General features: G+C 44.1%; 1 protein-coding gene across 3 annotated transcripts in view; it reads right to left on the bottom strand.

Moving 5' to 3' along the window:
• The window catches only part of LOC147660921 (myocardial zonula adherens protein-like), a 500,869-nt gene that overhangs the window by 54,771 nt on the left and 422,620 nt on the right, over positions 1–23,478 (bottom strand). The window contains exon 14 of one of the 3 annotated variants that reach the window (XM_086951426.1): positions 15,820–16,159. The exons of 1 other annotated variant lie outside the window; for it this stretch is intronic. In XM_086951426.1, the coding sequence (XP_086807552.1) occupies positions 15,946–16,159 (214 nt within the window). In that variant the 3' untranslated portion in view covers positions 15,820–15,945. Of the gene's footprint in view, positions 1–15,819; positions 16,163–23,478 lie in introns of those variants that run through there. One more of the 3 variants, XM_086951425.1, reaches the window with a different exon arrangement.

The following is a 23,478-nucleotide window of genomic DNA, read 5'->3' on the forward strand; positions in this document are numbered from 1 at the left end:
GGTGATCCGATGGGTGATGGGGAGCCAGTGGAGGGAGGCTAGCAGAGGTTTGGCTGACTTCCTACGGTTGCTCTTGAAGATTAATCTGGCTGCTTGATTTTGCACAATCTGCAGGCGTTTAGAGATGGTGAGGGGAAGGCCAAGGTAGGTTGAGTTAGAGAAATCTAGTCGCGAAAGGACTAGTGCGAGTACTGCCTGGATGAGAGCAGAGTGAGACAGCAAATGAGAATTTTTTTTAATTTTTCTCAGTTGAAAGAAACAGGAGGAGGTCACTGTTCCGACCTGGGTTTTCAGAGAGAGATCGGCGCTGAGAGTGACCCCAAGGCTTTTAGCTGACTGGGAAGGGGATGGGGTTGTGCCCATGGAAGGTGGCCAAAAGTGGGGCCCCCAGCTGAGTGCGCTGTCACAGGGGAGTACTAACTCAGTCTTACCTGGGTTTAGCTTAAGGTGGTTCCGATCCATCCAGCTCTGGATATGCAGCATGGTCTTTTGGAATTCCTCGACGGAATCCGGGGAGTTGAGGGGGAATATCAGCTGCAAATCGTCAGCGTAGTTAAAAATGATTACTTTTCTGTTTTTCAAGGAGTGCAGAAGGGGTTTAAGATAGAGATTAAAAAGTAGGGGAGACAATGAGGAGCCCTGTGGGACACCGCAGGTGGATGGGAGAGTGGGGGCTGTGAAGTTCTCCAGCTTTACCGCCTGAGATCTGTCCGTCAGGAAGGATTTAACCCAAGAGAGAGCCGTGCCACTGAGGCCGGCTTGTTCGACACGGTGTAATAGAATAGTGTGGTCCACCGTGTTGAACGCGGCAGATAGGTCGAGTAGTACGAGGGCCTGATGGATTCCGTTATCGGCATTGGACCTTAGGGTGTTCTGCACGGCAAGGATCACCGCCTCGGTGGAGTGTGCCTGGCGGAATCCCGCTTGGTTGGGTTCGAAATAGTCTGATATTTCGATAAAGTTGGATAAGTAGCTGGTTACATAGGCTTCCAGTAGTTTTGCGCAGTAGGGGAGAAGGGAGATGGGGCGATAGTTAGAGAGGTTGGAGGGATCGGCGCCTGGTTTTTTTATGAGAGGGACCAGGGTGGCGTTTTTAAAGGAATCGGGTACTATTCCTTGTGATAGGGAGGTGTTCAGGATGGGGAGTATGCTCTGAGGGAGTATGGTGTAGACCTCTTTCAGAATGTGCGGGGGGCAGGGATCGTTGGGTGAGCCCGATTTTACTCGGTTCATTAATTCCAGTAGTTTGGGAGGGTCAATGGGGGGGATGTCTTGTAGGGTATTGGGATTTCTGCAGATGTCCGACTCATCTGCAGGATGATTGGTTTGAATGCTGTTTTTTATGTTGTCGATCTTCTCCTTGAAGAAGTTGTTGAGTTGGTTACACAGCATTTGAGATGCGGGTTGGGAGGGGGCAGTTCTGGTGTCATTGCAAAGGTCGTTGACGACTCTGAAGATTTCCCGTGATTTGTTTTTGGCATTGAAATAACTATAACTGGTAAATTTCCGTTTTTTAAGTTCAAAATGTTACATTTAAACTGACATATTCATGTAACTATAAGAAAACAAGTTACTTACCTGTAACTGTAGTTCTCCAGTATTGAAAGCTTTCATAGATTCACATGCCTGAATTATTCCCCGTCTTCGAGACGGGAGTCTCCGGTACCTCAAAAAGCAATGCATAGCAGAATAGCAAACTGAAAAGAGGCCTCGTGCAGAGCCAATCCCAGCTTGGTGAACAAGTCTTTGAACGCCCCCGTTGACGCTCTGGTTAGTGCTTCTGATGGTGCCTTGACTAACCAGTCGTCTAGGTAAGGAAAAACTTGATGTTTTTGTTTTCTTAAAACAGCCACCACGGGAGCCAGGCATTTTGTGAACACCCTTTGGGCTGATTTGAGGCCAAAAGGCAGTACCTTGAATTGGTAATGTTCCCCGGCCACCATGAAACAAAGGTACTGCCTGTGTGCAGGATGGATTGGGACGTGAAAGTACGTGTCTTGTAAGTCCAAGGTGGTCATATGATCCCCGGGGTTTAATAGTAGAAGGATGTCCTAAAGAGAAAGCATGACTGTTTTTTGAGATAGGTATTCAGGGATCTGAGATCCAGAATAGGACGCGATTGTAGGATGTTTTTCATGACTAGAAAAAAATTGGGAGTAAAATCCTTCTCCTTTTTGAGAATCCGGTTCCGGTTCTATTCTTTCGGAGAGTTGTCCGAATCTCCTTCTGGATTTGATGCACATGATTGACCTTGTGATGCATCAGTGGCGTCAGAGGGGGTGTCTGAAGAAATTCTAGAGTGTGGACGAATCAAATAATGTTGAAGACTCAACAGTCCGTGGTTATTATTTGCCAATTGTGAAGAAAACGGGAAATCTTTCCACCCAGGGGAACAAACAATCTCAGTGTATCCGGTGCGATCAGCATTCGCAGGTTGTCATTGTCGTTGGGCGCTGTCCTTACCCTGACAACCTCCTCTACCTTTTGGAGCAGATTTGGTATAACCTCCTGATTGTCGCTGTGTGTACTGCTGACGGTAGGGTTGAGAAGTGGAGGTATAAGACGAATATCTCCCTTGCTGATATCCTCCTCTGAATGATGTTTCTCACCTACCATTAGAGCCACGAAAAGGAACCTTTCTGTATTGCAGAGTTCCCAAAGCTTTGGCAGTATCAGTGTCTTTCTTGATACTCTGCAGCGCGTCATCCATGTGCTTGCTGAATAAGTCTTCCCTGTTGAACGGAAGATCCAAGATTTTATTTTGGACCTCTGGTCTGAATGCCATAGCCCTTAACCACCCTTGTCTGCGCAGCACCGCCACTCCTCCTAGAGACCTGAAAGCTGTAGTCGCTATATCCATAGCACAGTCTATGATTTCCGCCGAAGTCCTTTCTCCATCCAGAAGAATCTTTCTGGCTTCTTGCTTCTCCCCATCCGGCACGTGGTCAATATAAGATGACAGGTCGCACCACATTTGCCTGTCGTACCTTCCCAGGATGGCTAGAGCATTTGCCGCCATTACTAACAGAGCTGACATCGAGGAAAATCTCTTCTCTGCGTTGTCCAGCCTCCTTCCTTCTCTGTCCGGAGGTGCTGTAATCGGAGCTGACTGGTTTCTTGATTTCTGCTGCACCGCTTGTGTAATCACCGAATCCGGTTTGGGGTGACCCAAAAGACAGGCTGGGGTATCTGCCAGCGCTTTAAACTTTTTGTCTAATCTCGCGAGTACTGGCGTCACTGTAGCTGGTGATTCCATCACCTTTAGGCCTTCCTCCCAAATATGACTCACAATCGGCAAAGATCGAACCGATTTGCGATAGGTTTCTTGAAAGTCACATAAGAGGCATTCAACCTTATCCTCCGTCATGGAAAGCGAGAATCTTTTAGTGGCCCTTTCCACCAGGTTATGAAACGCCCCAATGTCCTCTGGTGGGGAATCCACGGGTTTCGGTGAAGGAGACGAAGGTGAAGGAATGAGGTAATCGTCCAACTCCTTGCTAGGATCCGTAATCTCCCCATCCTCATGTTCCTCATCAGTAGTGTCGGGATCCCGCTGAGATCTCGATGGCGGACACTTAGGCAAAGGCTCTGGCAAGATCTCTCGTCTGCGCACCGGCGTACCCGGTACAGAGAGTGGCCGAGGTGTAACGTCAGGGATTTCCTTAGTCGTTTGAGGTGTAGGATATCTTCTTCTATAATCTTCCAGCATGGATTGAAGATCTCTCAATAAAGAAGAGGGCACACTGGTCATCTCTTCTCGTTGTTCTTGGCGGTGGTGATGTTGGGGATGACTGAAAATCCTCATACTCATCTTGTGATTCTTCCTCCTGGTACTTAACATTTAGTTGAGATGGGCTGCTGGCATATCCGAAAGGACCACCATCATCCTCTTCCTCCGAATCTTCCTCCTCCAGAAGGTGAGAAGGAACCAATGGTGATACCTTACTTGGCGACGTAACGTCTGGCGTTATTGTTCTTTTCCAGGCCCAAAAATCTTTCTCTGGTGTTTTTTCCGTCGTCTACGAGCCCGTCAACGAGATAGACGTCGCCGAAATCATAACCGTCGATGCTATCGTAGACGTTGTCATCACTGTCCTCGTCGTCGATGGTCCCATGGTCGATGTCGTCGTCGTCGACGATCCCGTCGACGACATGGTCATCACTGCCTTCGTCGACAAAGAGCTCGTCGTCTATGTGGGCGGCGGCGGAAGCATCGACGGTAATACAGATTTTACCTCAATTTTCATAGACGATGAGGTTTTTGTCGACTATGATGTTCTCCTCGTCGACGACACAGATTTTTTCACATCAGGAGGTGTAGAAAAAGATTACCTTTGGAGGAGATTGACGGCTCTGATGAAGTCTTTTTAGCCTGTTTCTCCTCTGAAGCATGACCCTTCTTCTCCTTAGACTTTCCTGAAGGAGATTTTGAGGGACTGCGACTCGAAGAACCTGGTGTGGTCTTTAGGGTTTTTTTTCAGGCCTCTCACCTGAGGTATGAACCTGTGGAGATCTGCTCCTCTTTTGAGATCTCCTGGATAATGTTGACTCCTCCTCACTGTTACTTGAGAGGATCTCCTTCCAGGCCTTTACCTTCTGGAGTCAGAGTAGAAGCCTTCCTTCACGATCTCTCAAGGTCTTATTGGAGAAAGTGCGACAAATCTTACACTCCTTCGCCTGATGATCTGGGTAAAGGCAATATATACAGTCTACATGAGGATCATCTGTATAAAGCTTTTTCTTAGAGTAGGTGGCACAAGCTCTAAATAAGCTTTTCTTCTCCTTGACAGCCATGGTAGAAGAAATAGAGAGGTTTCCAAAAACTCAAACTAGAAAAGGGGAACCCCAAAATTCCAGTCAAAGAGTATAAAATGAAGATTTTGAGCACAGCTCAAAGGAGACTCCCTAGCACAACGTGCGTTAGAAAATCTGAGGGGCAAGGGGTTCTCTCAGGAGTGTTCTAGAGGTTGAGGACAGCGGATTGGCTCAGAGCAAAGTTTGGGCCTTTTTTACATAACGAAGGCTATGGGTTGCAAAAGGAAAATGGGCCTAGGACTCATTTCATTTCTATACTGCTATGCATTGCTTTTTTATGTACCGGAGACTCCCGTCTCGACGACAGGGAATAATTCAGGCATGTGAATCTATGAAAATTCCAATACTGGAGTTATGTTATGTTATGTTATTTATTCTTTTGTATAGCGCAACGGTTACTCAAAAAGAGTGTCCCGGCACTTTAGGTAAGGAGGACAGATTTCAGAATAACACAACACAGATAAAAGAGGTTAAAAAGTAAACAGAGAAAAAAAAACAGAACTACTGGCAACTACTAGTAACTTCATATTAACTTTTGTTTCTTACTGTGAGCTTTTGCCACTTTGTATTCTTGCCACAGCTGCAACTCTGTGAGTGAAGGGTTAAGATTCATGCATTAACAAAACCCTTATATATCATATAACTTCCAGAACTTGAACAAGTCCTTGAGTTCAAAAGTACAGACATATTTGAAATAAATATACGTGGCTGTCAAAACACTATTATCCTTAACAGAGGCTTTGTGGAATGAGTTTGTAGTCAGGTGAAATTTTGGAAGGGGGGACAAAGACAAACACACCTGAATAAACCCTTTGAAACAGCTGTACCATTCCCACTAGGCCCCAGGCAAAACAACTTGACTGAAGTTCTAGTAGATTGATGCCTTTCTATCATAATCTGTATTTATTGGCCAAAAGTTTTCAAACAGCCCACCGCTGCAGAAGACTGCAACTAGAATCATGCCATAGGGCTAGCATGATTGGGTCATGGCAGTGCATCCATCTCTGAGAAAACCACAAACAATAGAGCACAGCACCAATATAAGTACTCTCTGACCAACTCAGGTCAGGGTTGTTTTTTAATTTCCAAAGTACAGCATAGCAAACCTACAATCCAAATGACAAGAAAATAGGCAGCATATATTTGTTTGTACAAGTTGACACGTCGTTGTAGAGCATCCACGGCATGTGGGAAATTAAAATATAACCCTGACCTGAGCTGGTCAGAGAGTACTTCTATTGGTGCTGTGCTCTGTGTTTTGATGTTTTAGATTGAATGTGCTTAGAGTCTTTGCATCCTCTCTGCACAGAGGGACACTGTGGATGGCACGGTGTTTAACATTGAGCACGCGTAAGACAACATAGATAAAAACGTGTGCAATACGTCAACAGAGGTGCTGACTGTTCTCATAGCTATCGCTGCCATCATACTAATATTCCAACTCTGAGAAAAGCCTGCTGGCATTAGGCGAACCAGAACATTTCCAGAGATGCCAATGTGGTCCTGCAGAATGATGCCTGAGAAGGAGAAACAATTGCAGTTAGACTCAAGTACAATTAAGTGACAACTTTGAACACCCATGAGACTTGGAAGCCCAGCTTCAATCACCTGTACAAAGACTACAATAGGAGACATAATCAAGTAGTCCCAGTTTTGGAATACTGACACTTAGATTCTAATACAGACTTCACCAGTTGACCAACAGTTGCATCAATCTGGGCAAATAACCTTATCTCTCTTTATACAATACAGTAAATATGTGTATCACAATGAATAAATACAATGTTAATCACCCCCTTCAACACCAGTCACCATCACCACTTATCTCCGTCACCATTCCGTCACCAATTAATTAATATACTTCCTTGGTTACTATGTACACCATGTCAGGAAGCCACAAATGGATTAATAAAAAAAAAAAAACTCAGTGGGAATGGTAATATGTCTGACTGCCATCTCATTGTACTCCACTACCAGGTTGCTGCCGCAAAAAGAAGAGGCTGTGACAGCCTGTACTCTCACCAAAATGAACGGACCTCTTCTCATGTTCGCTCCAGTCTTTGGACCAGTTCCTTCTTAGTGTGGAGCTAGCAGGCACTTGAAAAGACAGAAACATTGCTAATTGGCTGGATCTATAATTCCAGATGATCCGCAATATGTTCAACACTTCAACTAAGCATTTCTGGTCTTTGGTAGCCCTTTGGGTCTATGAGCCATGTGCTTTAAGCAACCCTGATTGACATTTGGTGCAGAATATAAAAAAGATCACAAACATAATACAGCATTACTTGCAATATAAAATACAACAGGAAACCACATAAAAAAATGACCTATGTCTGACTAGATTTCCCCAAAAATAAAAAATAATAAAGGATAATCACGCACTTATATAGCGCACGACTACCCGGAGGCATCTCGGCGCTTGTATGAATACCGCTGAGGAACCCTTCCTGGCTTTTCCCTGTAAGGAGCCCACTCCTGGGCACCCCCAAGGTGAAGTCAGGCATCCTCAGCGTTGTTGGGGCCATTGTAGAGATTTAGCAAGCTATTGCCCAGAGGTGCAGAGTGGGGCTCATGATCAGAATAGGCACTGAGGCGAGAATCATCAGGTCAGAGGAAATTGAGCCCGAGACCCGCCGAGGCAGGAATTGGACCCTGGTCCTGGCCAGACTACTGCATCAGGGTCTGCCGCTATAACGATTGAGCCACACTTCTCTACTGAAGCAGCCCCCGTTCCAAATTGGTAAGTGGTATAAAGCACATGCAGTGCAGAAAGTATATGGCAAGGAGTCCATTAGCTAGCTAGTGTCGTGACAATGGTGAGCCAGGATACAGCAGACCCACTTCCTTGTTCCCTAACAGACCAAATCACATCAGCCTGGCAGCAACCCCCAAAACTAGTATACTTTCATTCATTGATTAAGGCTGTAAAAAAAAAAAAACATTGTGCACCTTAGCATTTACCAGCCCATTGCATGTAATTTCTGAGACTTTTCTAACATACACTGCCATCCCATTTGCGAATCCCAAATGTTCAAGCACCTACCATGTGAAATCATAAGCAAGATGACCATAATTAATTCAACTGCCAACATATGCTGCACACATTCACTGACTTGACATTCCAGTCGCATTGTCTATAGAAGTAACAGTTGCACAAACCAAGACCGCTCCTCAGCCCTTCTTTCACCTAGGAAAGGCATTCAAAGCAGGGACATCCTCCTCTTCGGTTTGGTTGTGGAACCAATTTAGAAGTATGGGTGATTGTCTAGTATTACCTGGAACTATACTCGATACGGAGTATGGATTTGAATGTCAGGCGATTCCAGACAAAATCCGTTATATATAGCTATGGTCTGCTAGAAAGCACCAAATAAAGGCCTGCTGCGCACCCTGGAACCAGAATCTGAATAAAGCTAATCCTCACTCTTCTACCTTCACAGTCAGCATCAAAATCAAATTAGGCACACCATAAACAGTCCATACTCTGGTTTCCAGTGCATCTACCCACATACGGAGAGAGACAGACAGACACACACACACACACACACACACAGACACACACACACACACACACACACACACACACACACACACACACACACACACCCACACACACACACACACACACACACACACACACACACACACAACAGTACATACTTGGGAATCATCCAGTTCCAGATCAATTTTCAGTTTTACCCGAAACTGTCAATTCAAGTCATGGGCACTCGTAAAGCGCACCGCTACCTCCAACGGAGGTGTCGCGGCGCTGACAGCGGATACTGTAGAGGAGGGGGAGAGAGAATAACTGCATATTAGGGGCTGGCAAATAGGTAGGTCTTCGGCGCTTTCTGAAATGCTTGTTCAGTCTCTGTCTTCCGAAGGTGGACCAACAGAGTTCCACAAGGATGCGGTTGCGGATGCGAAACTGTGCTCTAGAAGTTACTTGATGCCTAATGCCACCACATCCAAAAGGTATGCGCTCCGAAGGGGACCACTCACAAATCTATAGCATTCTAAAATGATCGTACCAAGAGAGTATGCTTCAAGTCCATGTACTAGGGATACCTTTATCTACAACCTCATTAAAAACGGGATCCGCAACAAGGCACATCAAAATAGACGCAGTTGCCATGCTTACGAATGCTCCATTCCACCTTTGACAACATCATATGGTCATACGTCCATGCAAAAGGTTCTTCAGAGTCTGAGAACATGCACAGACTAATTAATAAAGGCATTCTTATCTGTTGACTTATCTTCATGGACTATGTCCCAGATGACTTTCACCCTACAACAGAAATCATCCAGCAACAAACACTCAACCATCCTTACTTCAGGACCACAAGACCCGGACCCTTCTCCTTAAATTTAGACCTTTTACCTTAAACATTCAATGAACAGGGGCTAACTAGAGTCTACCTGCTCAGAAAGATACATGCTTTAGTTCTTGGCCCTCAGCTTAAGAGCTGACAGAGGTGACCTGGCCAATTTGCAGAGGTCTCATCTTCATTTGGACTTACTCTTAACAAGTCTTAATTTTAGGGAATATCTATGTTATTATTTGCCATGAGCCAAACTTAGGGTAAGGCACCATCATTGGGTGCGCTCAGTTTTCAGCTTCTGCTCACATGCACTTTTCTACAAAAATGCCTGCGTGCTAAGGGAAACTTGTTATGTAGAACTTACACATAGGTTCAATCAATTGTCTCATCCCCAGCTCAGTCAGCCACAATCCTTTGGTACTGTAACTCCTATTGACGATGCATCTAACTGCTACTACCTGCACTTTTACAGTACATGGCCTATAACATGTAAACTGAAGGTACAGGAGTACAGTCAAGTGAGTTGATTGTTTGAGGGAGCCAGAGAAGAGATTTCTAAAAGCAGATATCTTCAGGTAGTGGTAGGGAATTCAATCCTATACAAAGGCAGATGATTGGCCACAGTAAACAACACGAGGAATCCAAGACAATAACTAATTCCATTCGGAAGTTGCTGCAACGGTGGCAAGGTTACAGACGGGTGTCCAAGTCTGTTTTAACAAACTATAAACAGAAAAATGAAGATAGTGAGGGTTTAGGTGGCAGATCATGATAAGTCTGCAACTGTGGTACCAATTCTCCTGAATTCTGAGCAAGAGGAAGGAGGCCAAGCATGGAATGAAAGATTACTGTAGAGTACAATCTGTCCCAATCTGTCAGTTGAATCTATGATCCTGCATTGGCAGATACATTTTAGAGCAAATACTACATTTTTTTTTTTTTTTTTTAAATTTTTGAAAACCTTTATTGCGCCTGTTGCAGAAATACAAATACGGGCCTACAACCGTCTGGCCGGCCACATAACGTTTGAGCGCAGGTGCCAACAATATGGACCCCCCAATGACATCAGGCAATATAGCAACGATTAAGAACATTTACACTGAAATTTTGTCGCCAGGGGGAAGGAGAAGTAAAGGTTAATTTTAGGTTTTGTCGAATTAAACAAAAATCAATAAAGGATAGGTGCAAAGGAGATCCGAGCCCGTACTATAGTACCCACATGAGTAGGCAGCAAGTATAATAGCAACAATTGCGTGAAGTACTTCAACAGAGTAACAATACAATAGAGAGGCAAGCAGACGACAGGAACTAAACTCGTGTTACTCCCAGCGCCACCCACTCCCTACCAACCTCTATCACAGACCCAGAAGGAAAACAGTACAAGAAAGCGCAGAAAAATGAAAAAAAGGCCCATAGAAACTAAATAAAGAAATAAAATCTACCCCCCCACCCTACACCAATGCGGAGGCTACGGCCTACCCCCCCCGACAATGTGCCTGTCGCCCCATAAAGAACCCGAAATGTAGTAAAAGAAAAGGAAGAAAAGAAAGAATATAAACTCTGAGATATAGAGAGTGAGACCAGACCATTCTAATCTGCAACTCTCCGAAAACTACCAAGGAAACGGGAGGAGGAGCCAATCCAGACAGTCCCATCCCCCCAACCAGGAACGCCGTCCCCACTCAATTCGCGACAACTGAGAATCAGACATGTTAGGGGAAAGTCAATCTATCGTGTGCGACTGAAGCAAATATATATCAATCCCAGTCCCGGTCCAACCTGCCAAGCAACCGACTGCGTAAGAAGCACCTAGCCCTGACCCGACCTAGTACAGACCCCAAAACGAGGCACACAAAGAAAGTCCACCACCACCCAGACCAAGGACCAAAATGGCCGCATGTTGAAGGAGAATAAAGTAGTCCCACAAAATGGCCATTGAACGTCACCAATAAATCCTCCATTCTGAGCAGTCAAGTTCCCAAGTCCATCCGAGGAATATGTGGTCTTCGGAGCGCAGGCTGAAGGCAACAATAGAAGATCCGCCAAAGGGGCCAGCTGTTGCGAGTCCCAGGCATGAGGCAGTAACATAGTTGCAGGCGGCAGAGTGCCAGGCTCCGGAGACAAAGGAAACAGAGTATCACAAACACACTCACTGGTCGGCCGGTGGCAGGCTTCCACAAAGACAGGGAAAGTCACGGCTTCTCCATCAGTAAAGAGCGATACTGCACCCCTCATAGGCTCAACTGGAGATAGTCCCATGGTCAGCTGGCCATCCACTGTACGATCCCTCCGTAGATCGGTCGCCATTGTGTCGAGACAAGCACTCAGCGCTCGAAAACCCACTCTCATTTCCGACCTAAATTCGGTCAGGGCGGTCAGGATAGTCTTATAGGAAGGCGGTGGTTGGGGCTTCCCGCAGTCCCGTTCCCGGAGAGGAATGAGCAAATTGGCCCCCAGTTCCCTTCGGGCCCCATCACCGGCAGACAGGGACGGGTGCTCACCTCCATTCTTCAAGGCAGCAGACTCCATTCTAGTGGTCGAGGCACAACGCCGATCTAAATGCGAGCGTAGCGCGGTGCAGTTGCGATACAGGGCTCCAAGCGCATACAGGCAAGGAAGGTCGAGCCGTCAACACGGGGGATTGCGGGGCTACCGGCCGCACACCAGGCCGAGGGGGCAGGCAGCATACCACATCCCAACATGGCCGTGCAGTCCTTCTCCCTCTCCACCAGCCGCAGACAAAGACACACTGCCGAAATGTATCTTGAGGGGTTACAGATCATGGGGCGCTGATCGCGGCGTACCTCGGCAGGCTGCACAGTAATGGTTCCGAGTCGGGAGGAGAATGCCACTCCTCAGCGTCAGCGAATCCCAGGCAGGTCAGCCGCCTCTCAGCCGTACAGACTCGGGGACGTGCGGCGGCGTAGTCCCGGGGCCAGGGCTCGATGTCGTCACTCGGTTTACTCCGGCTGCCGGGCGAGTTGAGAGACCCGGGAAAGTCGAGGCGAGTCAGCACAACGTGGCGCGCATTTCGCCACCAAAATTGCAGGATTAGGTGCAGGATAATCAGCGCGGAGGAAGGGCAGCTGTCGGAGCCGGGAGCCTACACGTCTTCACTCGTCGCCATCTTGGCTCCTCCCCCAAATACTACATTTTTAACATGAATTGAGAGGAAAGACTCATGAAATATGAGGTAAAGGACTTAAAACCAGATGACACAAAGGATGGGAATAAAAACCGTCATCGCTTCCATGAGTGCTAGGCAAAAGTTCAAGTGAATGGGAAGAAAAGAGCACCACTGCTACAACAACTAGTGGTGGTTCTCACTTTTGAAACAGTGTCTTTTGTGCCATTCAAGGAAAAACTTCCTGTTACAAAGGCTTAGTCTAACCGCTAGATTTGCAGCCGGATTTGCATGCAAGACATCCTCAGGGATCAATCCTTGTAATTCCTTTAAAATAAAAGTGGGTTCTGGAAGCGTAACCTACAAGCAGCCTTCCTATCAGTTCTTCTGACTTTACTTATATAACCATGCTTGCTGGGCACACAGAAATAGTAGTAAGACTAGAACAAATCTCCAAAAGGATTGATGGAGTGTAGCTCCCAACATGTGTTGAGGGTGAGAAAGGATGCCACATATCCTGTCTAAAAGGAAGAAGAAACCTCAGCCTTCATCAGCTGTACTTAGTGTGAAGTCTAATCCAGCAAGGGAGAAGTAGCCTGTTTGAGAGACCAGCAAACATTCCAGAAAAATCTGACTTCTCAAAAGATCCAGTCAGGGTCATTTTCACTATCCCATGTGATTTGAACTCTCTCCCAGATCCAATATCACCAGCAAAAAGTAAAATTAATTGTTGCCCTTCACAAATTTCTAATCTAAGTTTAGATTCCCAGGAGGGACCTCTGGACTCTGTGCCAGAGAATGAGACTGAAGTAAGCAAAAAGCCCAGCCAGCTACCTGGAGCTTCTTTCACAGGGATCTTTGTCGCTGCGACTTTTCCCCGATCATCAATTGCCCCAGCTTCCACCAATACAGCTAATAACGAATGTAGCACCACTCTCAATAGAAGTAACAGTGGATATAACAAAAGGGAAAAGTAGCTTTGTCATTAACCATACACCGCATCAAGAATTAGATGTCTTTGAACTTCAACAAAGGAGCCTGGACTCCACCGGAGGCCCCTCACTAACGTCTCAAAAAATATAAAAAACGTACAATAGGATCAACACATGGGCATCCTATTAGCACCCCAAAGGGCCCCTGACTAACTATGAGGAAAGATATGTGGAACCTCTACAATGTATGGCACCAACGTAATACCCAAACTAGGGATGATTTGGGAAATTTTGCTTAGAACATGTCAACTAACCCTTGAAGCCCTAACATATTAGTCCTATAAGATGGATGTCCAAGTAGACCTATTGAATATAATGGCCATTTCAGTCTCTGGAATTGATCAGTAATTGGCTGAACTAAATAACTTGATCACCTGTGCACAATCATACATGGCTGCAAGCAGTATAGATTGTACCAGTGCCCCACTGGTTAATAAACTTGTAAGAATACCTGAGGCTCCAAAAACATTTACAGAAGATCTGAAAATAAGCCTTAGATCTCATGGCCACAGCTAAAATCTACAATCGCATATGTTAAACTCTCCTCCAAAGATCGAAGAGAAGGGATCAGAAAAGTCTGTAGGGCCTTTCAAAAAGGACTTACCATCTAACACAAAATCCCTACTTGAGGGTAAAGATTTTCCAGATCCAACAATTGACAAATGCTGTGAGAAAGAACCCAGAAAACTTCAAACTGAGCTTCAAGAGTCTCTAGAACACGTAATAATGGAAAAACTCAGAAAAAAGCGACATAAAGCAAGAAATAAAGAGATTAAGCCTAGTAATGTTTTCTGGCACAAGTGTAGCAACTTTGGGGAACAATGAATCCATCTCTGCGCAGTAAGCAAAATCACCCAAAAAAACTAATAAGCCCCGCCTAAAGAATATTTTATTTTTAGTCTTTTCAACAAATAGTAGATTTAACAGTTGGGGGTAGGTCTAATGCTGAACCCCCACATCTCCAAAGGAGTGAAGCCCAGTTTACCATCACAAATCCCGAAAGGGGTGAAGTCCAGTCAACCTTAAAACAAAGACTTAACTCCTCCCAGGGAACAAAATCATATGGGAAAATTCTCCATCTCCAATGGCATTTAAAAAACTGCTTCATGGCTTGTGAAAAAAAACTTCCATGGTAACAGACAAAGCAATTCCATCTTCAAGATCACATGCATGGACAGTTATAAATGGTTATAAGAATCTTAAACCTCAATCCTACCTAGAGATTGGGTGGTCCAGCTACTTAAAAATTGATTTTATGTGTTACCGTTTTGGTCTTACCCCATGGCAAATTATTGGAAAGTAATGAAAAAGAGCAAAAGGCCTGTTGCAGACTCTGATTCTGGAGAACAAAACATTGTACATACCACATGCCTTTGCCCAGTCTTTTGGCAAGCAAGAAGACCATTACAGATAATCCCATTTAATCAGCGCTGAATACGGACATGCAGGAAGGTAGTAACTGTAAGTATTAAAGTCACGGACCCAATTCTGAATTGCTACTACACTACAATTCTAAGACTTGCTGGGAAAAATCTTACCAACGCCTACCAGTGAAGCACACCATTTTTGTATCTTTCTCCAGTCTTTTAGTTTGCTCCTGTAACCTGCACTTTGCACCTAGCCATAGTAAGCACACCTTTATTGATGTCCCCTCGTGCCCACTGGGATGACCGTGAATGTTAGTTTTTGTTCTAAGTCTAGTTAGGGAAATAGCTGGCTTCTGCTACAAGCAATCGACAAACATGTATATCTTTCCCTGACGTCAATATTGAATATGCCTGTGTAAACTGCACTTTGTTATAGAATGCAATTTTTTCGATGCCCTTCTGATGTTGCTAGGGGGACTATGATGTCAAAGAGCAGCTAACATGATAATATGGTGCTCTACAGAATTTATTTACAACAATATTTCTACCTATGCCCTTTGATCTTAAAATGAATTGTTTTAATCTTTTTTTATAAATCTTTATTGTTAAGGTGTTACTCAACTGTACAATAGGAAAAGACTTGACTTGGCAAACTGTGACTAGCTGAAGATATGAAGGATGTCCCTGCAGAGGCAAACATCCTTTGGATGAAGCCTAAATCACACTGTTCATTCACAGTGCCGGCAACAGAAAGAACACGTCTTTAGCACGCATTCGTTCAGCAAGCAAGTCGTTACAACGAATTGCTTTACGGGGGCGTATTAACAGAATGTGGTTAGATTTAAAGTCCAACTCCTACTGTTGCGCAGACTGGAGTTGGAATAGGAAATGAAACTATTCCAAAATCCAGCACCTCCCAAAGGCAAGTTGTTTTAACGACTTGCGTGCTGAACGGATGCATAATAAAGACGTATTCGTTCTAATGAAGGCGTTCAGAAGGCATGGGTGATGCACACATGCAGAGTACAGTCATACATTCCCCTGCAGAGAGACAAACAGAAAAAAGCTCTATTTAGTAGGAACGCTTCTTCAGATTTTACTCTAGTGTTACGTCCCACCCAAACAGTTATAGGAATTATTTTAAGCTTTTCAATGGCACTAGCTCATAAGCTTAATAATAACACAAATTAAACTTTTGGGATGGAGGAGTTTTATTGAAACAGCGTCTTTTGATATACTGGTGCAGTTTTGCCATGTTTGACCCATTTAAAAAAGGCTTCTGGTGCTCCTCACTGCCTCAGAAATAACTTCATGAGCAATCATGGTGATCGATTTAGAATTCCCCTTTTCTCTCCTTCTAGGATGATAGGAGCCTGCCCCTCTGGAAGAGTTTCATCCATCTTCTGGGTTGTTTGTCCGTTTGTGCAGTTGTAGTGGTCCGTTTGTGCAGTTGTAGTGGTCCGGAACAGAACAAGTTTTGGTCTCATTTTGGTTTTCATCTGATAGGTGCTCAACTGATGTCCTTCCTCTGATCTGCTGGATAGTAAACATAACAATTGTTTTACTTTGTGAATTGTAGGGCACATAATACAACTTAATTGCCTCTAGGTGTGTTCTTGCAAATCATGTTAATAATGCATCAGATTTCAATTTTTGGGACTTAATATTTCCTGGAGTGGATAAACAGTATCAAAAAGTCTTGAGCACATTACTTAAAAGTGGGAAACAATGGCATGTTCTTAAGCAGGCTACTACATAGCTTGTGACATTCCATAGAGTAGATGTGTGGGATTTTCCACTCACAGAGTTTACAGAGGCGGTCTGTCAGAAGGGTTCTCTTTTTGTATTGTGTGAATTTGTTGTTAAGGTTAGACCTTTGACAATGGGGTAGATGATTAAAAATTCTATTTTGTCACACTCCAAGCAAATTCATTAAGTTGTCTTTGCATAGAGGCTACTCTATACTTTTGATATCCCTGCTGTGAATCTGGGGCATTGTGCTCCACCTTTTGGAGTAATATCAATCAGCATTCTGAGAGGGTGGAGTATAGTTATTTTGCAAAGTCAAGATTGTCATTGATCAAAGTGCTAATGACTTGCATGGAGCTCTGGGCGAAGGAGCTTCTTCCAGCCCTTTACAGTTGACATAATGTTTCTCTGCTTTGATGGCTACGTTTCTGTCGGTAGACGTAGGTCACAGTCCAGGATTAGCTAAAGGAAGGTGTAATGAGGTGGGTGAGTTGTCATATGCCCACGGGGCCAGAGGTGGACTTTTCTATTGATGCTACTCCTACCAACTACTCTGTCAATGTAGATTTGGATAGCAGTCTGTAGACACTGAAATAAACACGGATATTTGATATGTTTATAAGAGCAGCATGCTTATGTAGAAAAGAACGTTATGAGGAAAAGATACTCAGCAAACTAACTCAGGAGGAGAAGAACAAGCTAGGCTTGATCTCCCTCATTCAGATATAATTTGTACAGTCCTGGCTTGGGAACAAATGTCAATGTCCCAATCCCAAGACCTTGCTGAACTGTGACTGGCTGTTGAATACAGCAAATAGGTTGTCAAAAATGATCAGTGTGGCGTAGTGATGTGCATAGTGGTTGAGGAGAGGTTTATTACCTCTGAGTCTATGTCTTTCTAATTCTGTTGTGTATTAAAAGTTAGCAGATTAATGGAAACATGGAACTATTTGCATGTAAATTGCGGAATGGTTTGGAAGAATTTTAATGGAGTACTCAAATAATTGTGCAGCTTCTGATTCAATGTTTTATGTTGTAAAGATGGATTCTTGTTTACAATTTGTGGCTGGGTTTTTTGTGATGCTGTGAATTGAATCTACTGTTTCTTTTCTGACAATACTTAACAGGACCCAGCTACCATGTGGATGAACTGAATCCTATTTTCAGAACTACCACTATAAAAGAGTAAAGGTGTGTTCCATTTTATCAACGTTTACCACTGTTTGTCTTCTGACTTTATATCCAGACAACTGGGAATCTGAAGGATCCTGGACGAAGGAAAATTGGGAGGTAATAGCAAATAAAAAGTCAGAAAAAGGTCAACAATATACAATTAACCTAGGTGGTGCTATTGCTGGAGAAAGCTGCAAATGAACAATATTGGTAAACTAGCTGAATGTCCTTCGCTTTTCGCCACCTGCTCTGTCTACGACCTGCAGTATTTAGTCTTGCTGTAGCCGATGAAGCCTTCCATTGTTCAATTGTTTATATGAGTACCACTGATTTAGCTAATAGTAATACACAATGGGGGGATGTTTTCTTGCCCTGTAAGGTAAGGTCTGTTAAAAATTTGTGACAAGCTTTACTTTCTGACTGAAAGTTTGTGAATTCATAAAGAACAAACACTCCTACAAGATTAGTAGGAAACCAATGTATATGTAGAGGTACAAAGGTTTGTGCCACACAGGAGAAAGATAGCTCTTTTGCCACACAAATACACATTTCTCTGACACCTCAGTATGAGTCTTTCCTCTTCTTACCCATAAGTATGGAACAGCCCTCCTCCAGCCTCCGTGCCTGTGCTTTTTTTTCCTTGAGCAACACGCTTTCCCTTTACCAGATACTAGAACCTTGCTAGCAACATTTATTTTAGCCTATGGGGTGGCCTTCCTCAATATCCGTCTCTCCCATGGCCACGTCAGGATATCTCCGACTGACATACATAAACACATGCTTGCCTTAGTCTCCATTCCTACTGCAATTCCAACTGCCAGTTACGCAATGCTTACCCGTGTTCTACTATCACTGTTTTTTTTCTCTTCCAATTTTCTTCTTCATATTGTTCCTTTGTTAAACATTGCTGCTCTACTCCATTTTGAGTTCCTAAGACCATAGTCTTTTCTCAATGCTTCATATTTGTTATCTCTTGTTTATATTCTCCTCTTCACTCTTCCCATTACCTAAATCCTTTTTCTTCTCCTTTTGGTAACTTCAGTGGTATCATAGCACAGTTTGTGCAAATACAGTGGGAACTAAAGTAGCCAGACACCCAATATGGAGATTGCATGTAGCCATGCTGAATCGTCTTTGTGATGCCCTGTCTGAGAGGAATTAATAACGCCACTTGTTTTAATCAACTGGCTTTAGGGCATTCTCTGAATTGCAAGTGGTTGGTTCTGCCTTTAAGCATGGATCTATAGTCAATACATTTATAAGCCTCAGACCCTGGATTCCCCAGGATTTACCCAGTGGGTTAAATGTCTAAAGATGTATTAAATAATCTGATGTGTAGATGTTGCGTGCAAGTGCCTGAACAGTGAACAGTGGGATCACAATTTTTGAAGAGATCTTTGCCAACCGCCCCAGCGATCTCAGTAGATTTACAATAATAGATCATGTATGTCAATGGAGTGTTCTCGATAGAGTAGGTGTTAATGAGTACCAAATATTTGTGGGGAGAGGGGTTAGGAAGTTTCAATTTATAAGGTAGCTCAAGGTAGTTACTTTAATAGTGATAGCTAATATGTGAGGCATGTTGAATTAATAATAATAAAGACATTTATAGAGCGCATGGTTACGCCATCCCGGAGTGTCCCCGTGCTAAAAGAGAGAGGAAAACTCGCCAGGGGAGAGGACAGTGCGAGGCAGAGGACATTAGAGTAGACTATGAGGAGAACAGATGAGTTTTCAATTGACGTCGGAAAATAGTTTCCGAAAGCTCCAGGCGGAGACTGATGGGAAGTGTGTTCCATCCTATGGCAGCCGCCACTCTAAAGGACCGACCTCCCATTTTTTCTCTCCTATAGCGGTGGGTCACAAGCGTGCCCATGCCGCCCGATCTAAGCGATCTGCGTGGTTCATACCAGGTAACCAGACCTGCCAGATAGCCGGGAGCTTTATGCCAAAGGATCCGGTGACATATTAGGAGGGCTTTGTACATTATTCCTTTTTTCACTGGGAGCCAGTGGAGGGCCTCCAAGGCGGTTCTGGAGTTGGCTCTTCTTGGGAGTCTAAGCACTAGGTGGGCTGCAGCATTTAGCAGTATCTGGAGTCGTCCTATGCTTTTACTAGAAGCTCCCAGGAAGAGGACATTCCCATAGTCGAGGCGTGACATAATCAGTGCCTGGGTCATAGTGCGCCGAGCCTCCAAAGGAAGGAGGTCCAGGGTTTTATTGAGAGTTCTTAGGACTCCAAAGCACTTGCCTACTAAACGATTGATGTGTGTCTCATAAGAGAGTGTTGGATCCATCCATATCCCTAAGTTCTTGGCTTCAGGACTTGGTGTAGGCATAGCGCCTAAACAACTTGGCCACCAGTCACATGTCCAGAGCCGTTGATCACCACCTACAACCAAGACTTCTGTCTTGGAGCCGTTCAATTTTAGGCAGTGATTGTCCATCCAAGTGGCCAATGCTTGCATACAGGCTCGGAAGTTATTGGCTCCAGCAGCAGGAGTTTGGGTGAAGGTGAGTAAGAGTTGCGTATCATCGGCGTAGGAGACAATCTCTACACCGAACGATTGAACTAACTCAGCCAGGGGGGCCATATATAAGTTAAAAAGGGTAGGACTTAGAGCAGGGCCCTGTGGCACCCCCTGTTCCAATACCCTCTCCTCAGACTGAAACGAGCCCTGTTGAACCTGAAAGCTTCTGCCGGTCAGAAACGATTTAAGCCAACCGAGTGCTCTATCAGTCACACCTCCTCTGTTCAGACACTGTAGCAAGGTGATATGTGCTACAGTGTCGAACGCTGCACTAAGGTCTAGCATGACCAGTGCCATGGTTAGGCCTGCGTCAGCTCCTTGACGTAGAGTTTCGGTGGCTCGCAATAAGGCCGTCTCAGTAGAGAAGCCTCTTCGGAACCCCGATTGGGAGGGGTGTAGGAGATTATTCTTCTCCGCAAATGCCATCAATTGCACATTTGCAATTTTCTCTGCAATTTTCGCGGTGTAGGGTAGCAGAGAAATAGGCATTTGGCTGAAGATTGTTTGAGCGGAATTCAGGTTCAGGTCAGTTCAGCAGAGCCACTGTTACTGGAAAAATGTTGGAGTGGCCTCTACCACCACTTTGGTGCTGCCAGATGCCATGGGCAAAGGAGTTCAGGAAGGGGGGCTATCAGTGATAGTGAGTGGTTAACCGTGACAATGATGCGACACATTCCGTAAATATGTCAGTATGCCATACTTTGACCCTTCAAGTTTTAGGAAGGTCTCTTCAATTATGATTGTTTTACTGTTGCTATTGAAGGTGTTAATTGTAGGTGTTCAGAGGGTTCCCATGTTCAAGCTCTTAACTAGCACTAGATCGGTCTGAAGCATTCTGTGCAAGAACAATAAAAGTCTGTTACAGTTTTGCCTATTTTCAGCCTTCTAGACACATCTTTCAGAAGCGTCTCATTCTCCTTTTCACCTTTGTTTCTGCTTTGTGGTTTATGGGTGAATGACAGACAAGCTTGCTAGGACAACCCCTGAATGTGTTGTGGTGTAGAGAATTTCCAAGGTGGTTCCAGTGGTGTTTATAGAGGTAAAGCCTGAGGGAGCTTTGGGTATCAGCAGGAAGTGGACATAGTGGCTAAGAGCGTTCTAGCTTTGGGCACGTACAGCATAACTATGGTAGGAAGTAGAACGTGGTAGTTAAATTCACCCCGACTCGAGCCCTGGTAAGAACGGTCATGATTCCTTCTCAATATATGTCAATACCTTTGCTTAGAATTTAATTTTGGTTTTAAAAAAGAAAGTGTTTTAAAGGCATTTATATGAAGGCTGTGTGATCACAGTAGCATTGAGTGAATTGAGGAGGCATTGTGCATAAGGGGCAGCATGTGGGAAGACTGTGGATCATGATAGAGTAGGTTAATGTATACCATCTCGAAACTTGAAGAAGAGAAGGAGATGGTGAGGCAAGTCTTCCTGCAGATATGAGCCATGTAGCGAGGGAAGCTGAACAATACAGCACGGGATGGAGCCTGGAGTGGTGAGAAATGATGAACCATTAGCCACTTAATGAGGGAGGTTTATCTTGGATTGAGGTAGAAAGGACAAGGGAACGAGTAGCTGGATCCAGCCTCAAAGATGTGCTAGAAAGCACATGGTTCTGATCAATTTGGAGAAAGAGTGATGCAACCATGGCATGGAAGAGGCATGAAGGGTCATCCTCTCTGCTGTTTCCATGATGGAGATTGTCCATTACCCAGTTTCAGCAATTTCTTATGAAGTAGTGACTTCACGCGATATTAGGAGTTGGTCCCCCATAGGCAATTTTAAGAAGGCTCACTGTAAGGAAGTATTTCCCTGATAACGATGATCCACATCTACAGAATGCCCTACCAGGGTGCCATCTCATTATTGTAAAATTAATATTTATTTTCACCAGTGAAAAATTGATACCTGGAAGTTCAACACCCACTGATGATGTTTAAAGGCACATTAACTATCGTTTTTCCGATGAGAATCTTTTTATTCAGCTGACTCACTTTTCTTTGCCTGCTCTCCATTTTCCTCTAGGGTCTTAATATGGTAAAGGCTTGAAGATTCAAGTTGGCAAGTGTGCCAGGGGTTTTCTATTTTCTGTTCTAGCGCGGTGCAGTGATAGCACTGTACATTTTAATCGACAGGCAAGCCCATTAAAGTTAAATCTCTCCATATAGAAATCTGAATAATTACTCATGTTTACATGTAGTACTTTCGGTCACCGTTTTAGTAATTCAAAATCAGGAACTATAGCCAACTCAATGGTACTCATTTCAGCAACTTCATATAGATGAAAGGCTATCTGCCATGCAAGCACTGCAGGTTGCACACAGATCTCAGCAGTACATGCATAAATGAGCCTTGTTACTGGCTATTCAGAATGTTCTCCCTCTTTAGGGAGGCTATGATGGGATATTGTTATGTCCCTGGCAGCAGCACCAGCACAGACAATAGCCACCTAGCAATTGTATCATGGCATGACCCCAACAGTATCAGCTTAAATGTTTAAGTACCAGTATTATAGAATGCACCAGGCAAGCAGAACGATATCTCCCCTAATTCATGCACCATAATTTCTACCAAACAAGAAGCGCCTTGTACACTCACCTCCAGTACTAGCAGCAGAGAAGCCAGCACTGTGAAATATTTATTGCAGCAACAATTTACAAACCCCACAACTTTAATCATCATGGCCTATACCCAGCAGCATCAACTTACCTTTTCACAGTCCCAGCACAAAGGGATGTTCCCAGCAGAAGCAGTTTCTTGGAAGCAGTATACATTTTGGCATGATCCTAGTGGCACCAGCTTACTTGCACCCAGTACCAGCACCATAGCATGTAGTAGGCAAGAACCACCAGCTCCCAATTCCACCTTCAATGCCAGAATCATGATATGTTTCAGCAGGACCACAAATAGGTGATACCAAATCTTCTTCTCAAAGGAGGAAAGTTATGTACTGAGGCATAAAATAGAAGTCTCAGTAGCTAACACATTATTTTATCTACAATACAAGTAGGTAGGTAGAACCCACTGTTCTTGTACTCAATTTCTCTGAAATGCCATTGTGTGACTTGTTAGCACAGATTCACAATTGGTGACACAGTTAAAGCACTAGCTTTGGGGATAGTAGGATGTCAATGAGCAATCGTCCCTGTTTGAACCAATTGAAAAATAGAAACGGATACGAACAGAAGAAATAAACATGATAAACCTTGTAGAAGTTGGTCAAATTGAGAGATGCTTTCAAGTAGGTTTATAGCAAGGTTGATAAAATGAATATATACCTAAACATTCAGTCTGAAAAATGTACATTCATATTTCACACGTATAGCTTTGTTACATCAGAAGTTTATTTATTGCACAACATTTTTGTGAAGGTTATGTATCAGCATATATTTCAATATAAATAAAG

The sequence above is a fragment of the Lissotriton vulgaris genome, unplaced genomic scaffold (genome assembly GCF_964263255.1).
Source record: "Lissotriton vulgaris unplaced genomic scaffold, aLisVul1.2 SCAFFOLD_371, whole genome shotgun sequence".
Taxonomy (NCBI): domain Eukaryota; kingdom Metazoa; phylum Chordata; class Amphibia; order Caudata; family Salamandridae; genus Lissotriton; species Lissotriton vulgaris.